Raw genomic sequence first — 7,153 nt, 5'->3', positions numbered from 1 at the left:
TTTAATCGTTTTTATTTAATATTTTGTGTTAATCAACTCGTATAATATACGAATCTCAGATGTAGTATTTTAATAAACGGTATGTATATAAACTTTTATTATATATAAAATGCTCCAACAATTTTGGATAGTTTTTGATATTGAGATATTGTGTTTGCAAAAGCTCCCAAAATTTATTGGATAAAGGAAAAAACATATATTTATCGACAATCTAGGGGTAGATTAGTACTTTGACATGATAGTGGCCAAGTAGAAAAAGCCCCTCTCGCCTCCCCATTTTTTCTCCCCTATCCTTGATGTTCTCTTATAAACACCCCATCAAGCTCTACTCCCCACACAAGATTCTCTCTCTTTCTCTCTCTCTCTAAAACACACACAAATTTGCATGGTTTTCAAAACCCAAATCAAATTGTGATTCATGGGTGTCATCTCTCTCTGCTACCACATGACTGTAATTCTAATCACTTGCTTTTTTAGGCATAAGCCCCATCTCCCAATCATCATCTAATTTTAACCCTTTTAAAAAAAGTCAAACACAGGAACTTCTTAAATCACTCTCATAAAGCAATGGAAATGGAAGGTGGAATGATGTTTGAAGCTTTGCTCAAAAATCAAAGCCTTTCTTTTCACTCCCCTTGGGTTCCCAACTCCTTTCATGGTAATTTCTTAAAATCTTTTTCAATACCCATCAACAAATCTTCATTGTTGAATTGTTTTCTTCATTTTACAAGTTATTTCTCTGCATTTTCTTTTAGAAAAGATAAGTTCTTTGAGTTAATGTCGGTATAATGTAATAGTAGGTTCGTAATTTACATGTATTAAAAGACGAAAATTTTAAGTTTCAATAACGTTAATGTCGAAATCATATTTGAATTTAATCTTAATCATCATAATTCTTTTCTAGCCGTTACAAACTAATAATCCAATATACGAAAAAAAAATATATGTTTTTGTTTCTATAAAAACGAATTAATGCTTTCTAGTTTGTGTAAGAGTAGTAAAGTAGTTAACCTTATATTTTTCAACCATTTACAGAAGAAAAATCAAATAAAAAGAAGCAACCGGAAAACGAGGAAAACTCCGACGACGACTACGAGAAATGTTTCCGGCAACCGGAGAAGAAAAGAAGGCTAACGGTGGATCAAGTTCAGTTTCTTGAAAGAAGTTTTGAGGAAGAGAATAAGCTCGAACCAGAGAGAAAAATTCAGCTTGCAAAAGAGCTTAATTTGCAGCCACGACAAGTCGCAATCTGGTTTCAAAATCGTCGAGCAAGATGCAAAACAAAGCAACTCGAAAAAGACTACGAGATCTTGAACTCAAGCTATGATAAACTCAAATCAGAGTTTGATTGTCTTCAAAAACACAATGACACATTGAAACATGAGGTATTTGAGTGCTTCCCCTATTTTCCTTTGTTTTTTAGGTGTAACTTTTGAAAGAAAAGAGCTAAATGAAACATATTGTAATGTGGGTAAATTCAGAAACTAACTTTTTATGCCAAAAATAGGTTGAAATGCTCAAGGAGAAGTTACAACAAAGGGAGAAGGGAGAAAAAGATTCAATCCCAAATGAAATTTCCACAAAAGAATCGGATTCAAATGCTCAAGAACCTAATCCAAGTCCTTTTTCGGTTAAATCTTGGAGTCAAGAACCAAAATTGGTGATATGCAAACAAGAGTATGCGAATTCGGTTTCAACAAAAAGCGATATTATCGACTCCTATAGTGATGGGAACCATTCTTCATTTCTAGAGCCTTGTGATTCTTCAAATGTCTTTGAAAATCAATCCGATTTTTCCCAAGATGAAGAAGATAATTTGACTATTCTTCGGTGTCCAAAGATCGAATATGAGTCGTATATTGACCCAAACGAGGGTTCTTTAGGATACCCTATTGAAGATCAACCCTTTTGGCTTTGGCCTTGATCTTGAACTTGTCTATTGGAGAAGGGTTTTTGATCAAGATTCCCAATTTAGGGTACCCTATTGTAGATTAACCCTTTGGGGTTTTGGTAAAAAGTTGCTTTTGGTGAAAGGGTTGATGATCAAGATTCCCAATTCGAGGGTTCTTTGGGGTACCCAATTCAAAAGCAACCTTTTGGTTACGGCCTTTAAAGTTATCTCTACTTGGGATCAAGATTCCATGAAATTTCTAGGCTTTAATCAATTTTCATGTAGGATAGTTTGCTTGTATTTAAAGATAGATGTCAATAAAAAAAACATGTCCCTCTTTCTTCCACTATACTTTATTTTTAAATGTGTTTCGTTTTCACATGCATCACAATTTGTATATATATCATAAAATTGTAATCATGCTCATCATACCATTACTTAAAAGAGACATTGAACAAGGTAACATGTCTACACACAATACCGTCTTCTTTAGTTCTTATTTTTCTTGTCGGATTAATTCTTGGATCATTTAAAGGGATAGTTGGTTTAAACGGTTGAACATATACTATTTCTGTGTGATGTTTTTTGTTTGGCTTGCCCTGGTTTTGGTTTGTATCGTTTTAGCTAAGTTTCTTGTGTCGTGTATGAAAGCGGAAGGACGAAAACCGGTGAGTTTTATCTCAACCAAAAACAACGTTGAATTCTGGCAACTGTAACTATCTCATATCGACCAATTCAACTCATTGTGTGAGAGGTAAATCAGGTGTTCAACGGTTAATGAGATTGGAGAACTTGCTAGTTAGCAAGGAGCTCACATCTATAAGAAAACCACAATTTTTTTCAAAAAAAAAATATAAATATAAAAAATAAAATAAAATAAAACATGGTGGGGTTGAACTCATGGGTCCCCATTCCCAATTGGGATAACAAAATTTTCAGGAGCATGTAAGGGGGAGAGATCATAATGGCTTAACCCTCGTTTAGTTTTTGGGGCTGGGGTGCTCAATCCCGAATTCCCCTATAGGTCCCCAAAATAATAAATTTAAATAGTGTTTTTTATTTATAAAATATCTATTTCAACCTTGGATTTTCCGAACTTATTTCATATTTATCTTGTATTTAAAGTAGTAATGTAGTGTTTAATGTTCAACATAGAGTTAGAAGGGGATTTATAGGAAAATTAGGTACATAAGGTAAAAGGGGGAGTAACCTCGAAGAGTAGGGGAGAGGTTTTTATGTTATGTTTGGCCTCATTGACATCTTTAATAAAAACATTTGTATTGTCATTGCAAGACTCTAATTGGGCATGTGTTTTATCTCAAACCCTAAACATTATGATATCCCGAGAACAAATGAATTGTGTCATAAAAACAAACAATTTGGTTAGGTAACATTGGTTGGTCTTAGTTACATGAATCTTAAATTGATGGTTTTTCGATTGTGGTGGCCTTGGATATTAAACTAAATAGAATCGAATGTTTCTTATCGAATCAAGTTAAAAAGTAGTTGATCTTGCATTATAATCATATTATTTACTAAAATTACCAAAATTTAGAGATAGTAAAAATGGTTACTACAACTCGGATTAAACATAAATATAAAAGGTTTATTATAGGAAAATAGAAATGTATTAATTTAATGGCACATGACAGCATAGTTTTGAAATGTAGCACACTTTCGTGAAGAAAATGAGGGCTCCTTCGTATGAAAAGGTCAAGTTCTCCGAATGCTTCGCTTCAATATATATATTTTCTAACTAGAAAATGACATTTTGCCTAATATGGCCTATTAATGGTGTTGACGTCTTTGTCTCTAGTGAATATTTAAATTTAATCTTCAAATATTTATTCAAAAAAAATCTTGGGTGATGATGTAACTTTCTATTTGATTTTTTTTAAAAAGAATTTTATATTTGTTTTGAAAGATATAAATAGCATCCTTTTCGGATCACGTAAAATATTTTTCTTGCATTTACTAGTTGTAGTTAAGAGTTTATTGTCTTCGCAAGTTCTTGAAAATGACATGCGGACATTAGTGGTGAGTGTGGACTATGGCGCTTTCTGGAATGCTTTTTGGTTAAAGTAGAATAGATTTGCTTTTAGTAGGTTCATTTTATGTGTTTGTTATGGTTTGTATGGTTCGGTTTTTATGTGTTTCGATTCACTTTGTAAACTACAATAGTTATATTGGGGGTTTTATATTGAGCAGTTTTAAAACTATAAACCAATAAACTATAGTTATCTTTTTTGGGCTTATAATAAATCGAAAACAAATGTAAAGCACTTTTGTGATGGGTTGGCGATTAAAAAGCTAGAAAATATGGAAATATGGCCAATACAATATTAGACATGACTTAAAATAATATTTTTGTAACCAAATTCGTGACCATTGTCCATTGATACTAAATCTTCGAAGGTAATTGAAACAAACATTAGAAATAATACATTTTACAAATATAAAATTAGTAATATATTATTTAAATATTTACTATATCATCGACGTCATTTTATGTATCTTTTAGGGTAGTCTTTATTAGCATTTAGCATTATATTTTACACATTTGCAAGTAATTAGTTTAAATAATATTCAGCTTATATCATTTGATAGATTTTTGGTACTTCTAGTGTTTTTATATCATTTTTAGATAACTCGATGATGTTGTACATTGGGAGCAGCTTTGGATGTGTTTGATGGAGCATTTGAGTTAATGGAGTTTGAAACTTATGAAGAATTTTGAGGAATGCTTGGAAGTTGTTTTGGTTAAGAGAAATTCGATTGAATTAATCTTACAAATATAGATTGTTACATTCGAAAGCCTCAAGGATATTGTTGACAGTTTTGACCCTTTATCCTTATTTTGACCATATATCATGACCCGTAACTCCGATTGACGAGATTTAAAATGTTTCGGAAACTGGACAAAATTTCGGATGACTTTCGTGTTTGTGAAAAAAATCATAAAATGCAAAAATTTGATCTAATTTTGCCTTGAAATTCGATCGAATAAACATTTCGCAATTCAGAAAGTCCTGAAAATTAAAAAACGAAAAAATTCAATCAAAACCTGAAAATTTCGATCGTATGCCCCAAAAATTCGATCGAATTTTTGGGTTTCTTGCTCCCGAAGACTCTGGCTGGTATATATAGGACACCTCATGATTAGATTGAAGGTTGGATTATTCCTGAAGCTCCAGACGACGAAAAAGAAGATTTATGAGGCGATTTCTCTATGATTTCAGTGATTTCTGAAGATCTGAAGACTGTGGATCGTGTCTCTAAGATAGTTTAGTAAGATCTGGTAGTTTAATGTTTGTCTTTACAGGTTTTTACCAGATTTTAGCCATGTCCGGCAAAAAACCTAGTTTTCAATTCAACAATAGACTAGTACTTTTTATATGATGAGTTATCAAATTTGGTTTTCATTGTGTGCTTCTATCTAGTTGTTTCAATTTTGAGCTTAATGAATGTTTGATTTTTAATTCTTGTTAGTCTGATCACCTAGCTAGGATTTAATCATTACAGTTAATCGGTTAATAGAAACTGTAATTGTTCTTGTCAACTGGTAATAAGTAACAAGTATCAGATTGGTTCCGTGTTGGGATTTAACTCTTATATAAATTGAAATTTCATACATTTACACTTTTGAGCTTGTGAAAAGTATTGGGTATTGTTGGGGACTTTACACAGATGTTAATGCAACTTTTATGATCTTAATCAAGAGCTTGTTTAATTAGACAGTAAAAAGTTAGGGTTAACTGAAGAGCTTGTTTTAGTTAATTTAACTAGGTAAAAGAGATTATACTAGAGCTTGTTTGTTTTTCTCAGTACCAGCATAGATAGAATGCATTCTGAATAACCAGATCTGGGTTGATTGCATGGTTAGGAAAGTTGCAGAATAGCTGAATTTTTTTTATTACTGATTTCGTTTAGTTTATTTCACTGCCATTTAGTTTCGTTATTAAATCAAAACCCCACTTTTATTATTTTATATTAAATAACTAATGTGTGCCTTATGCAAAGTGGCATTAACCATTAGGTTGTGTCCCTAATGATTCGACCGTGCTTCCCTATGTTATCCTTTAGTGTAACCGAGTAGTGAAAATATTATTTGCTTAAATTGTGCATGACAACGGTTTAACAAATTGCTATCGTTGTCAGGGATATGGTGGTTTAATAGTTTGTATGCCAAGAACTTTCGTACAAGTACATGTCTAGTTTTTTAACCAGAAAGTGAGAAGACTGCAAAGAAACTAAAGAAAGAAGTAGCAAAGAAAAAACAATCAGCTGATTTCTTTAGTTCATCATCTTCCTTACCTCTAAAAACCAGCACACCACAAGGCAGTCCCTTATGGAACGAACCAAACCCAACTTTCCCATTTTTTCTAAAAGCAACCACATCTTCTCCTTCCAATAGCCCCTATAAAAAATACTCACCAACACCCTCAGTTAAATCTGAGAAAACGTACTCTTCTGAAACCAAATCTAAAACACTAGAACCTTCAGAACCGAACTCCCCAAAATCAGCCATGAATGAAGACGAAGCGGAAAAGACTCTCAGAGAGTATGATACCCAAGAGTTCAATCAGCAACCTCTCTTCATCACTTTTCTAGAAGCTTAGAATCTCGAGCTTAAATCTAGTCACGTTCAGAGGCTTAGAAAACGTAGACCCAAATAAATTCCTTAAGGAATTTCATGTGGTTTGTTCTAGAATGAAGCCACATGCAATAACTTAAGATCAAATAAAACTGAGAGAATTCACATTTTCACTTCAAACTCAGCAAGAGAATGAATGTATGAGCTTCCATTCAGATCGATCACCACATAGACAGAACTCGCAAAGTTATTTTTAGAAAAATATTTTCCAGAAACACGAGTTTTGAGTCTTCGTAGAGAAATCACTAGTATCAAATAAAGATGATGAGAAAATCTACATACATATGGGAGAGCTTTAAAAAGTATTTGGTACGTTGCCCCCAACATGGAATCAGTGATTACCAACTCTACAACTATTTCTGTAAAGGTCTGACACCCATGGAGAGGCGCCTGATAAATGCTTCAAGTGGCAGATCTCTAGGCGATATGACACCAAAAGGAATCCAGGAGCTGATCGAGAAGCTGGCGATAGATTCAAAGCATCCAGCAACTAAAGAATAACGGTATTCGGATCATCCAAAAGGAGTAAAAGAAACCAGAAATTCTAACCTTGAAATCCATATTTCTGAACTCACAAAAGCATTGTTGCTGCTGACGAAAGAAAAAGC

The 7,153-nt window shown here is 33.0% G+C and overlaps 1 protein-coding gene and 1 non-coding gene across 2 annotated transcripts; one reads left to right on the top strand and one right to left on the bottom strand.

Annotated features, from left to right (window-relative positions):
• Positions 1-285: 285 nt before the first annotated feature.
• ATHB54 (Homeobox-leucine zipper protein family) lies at positions 286-2,076 on the top strand. Its single transcript, XM_078984764.1, has 3 exons — positions 286-658; positions 1,036-1,385; positions 1,508-2,076. The coding sequence occupies exons 1-3, from the start codon at positions 568-570 to the stop codon at positions 1,922-1,924; spliced, it is 858 nt and encodes a 285-aa protein (XP_078840890.1). The 5' UTR covers positions 286-567; the 3' UTR covers positions 1,925-2,076.
• A 4,695-nt stretch (positions 2,077-6,771) lies between these two features.
• Positions 6,772-6,877, bottom strand: LOC145038005 (small nucleolar RNA R71). Its single transcript, XR_013679109.1, has one exon. It is a non-coding gene; the product is annotated as a small nucleolar RNA R71 (small nucleolar RNA).
• Positions 6,878-7,153: the final 276 nt, after the last annotated feature.

This window comes from Lactuca saligna, chromosome 3 (genome assembly GCF_052625555.1).
Source record: "Lactuca saligna cultivar CGN05327 chromosome 3, ASM5262555v1, whole genome shotgun sequence".
NCBI classification, from domain to species: Eukaryota; Viridiplantae; Streptophyta; class Magnoliopsida; order Asterales; family Asteraceae; genus Lactuca; species Lactuca saligna.
Note: the sequence above shows the minus strand (reverse complement) of the source record. Positions and strands in the feature narration are given on the sequence as shown.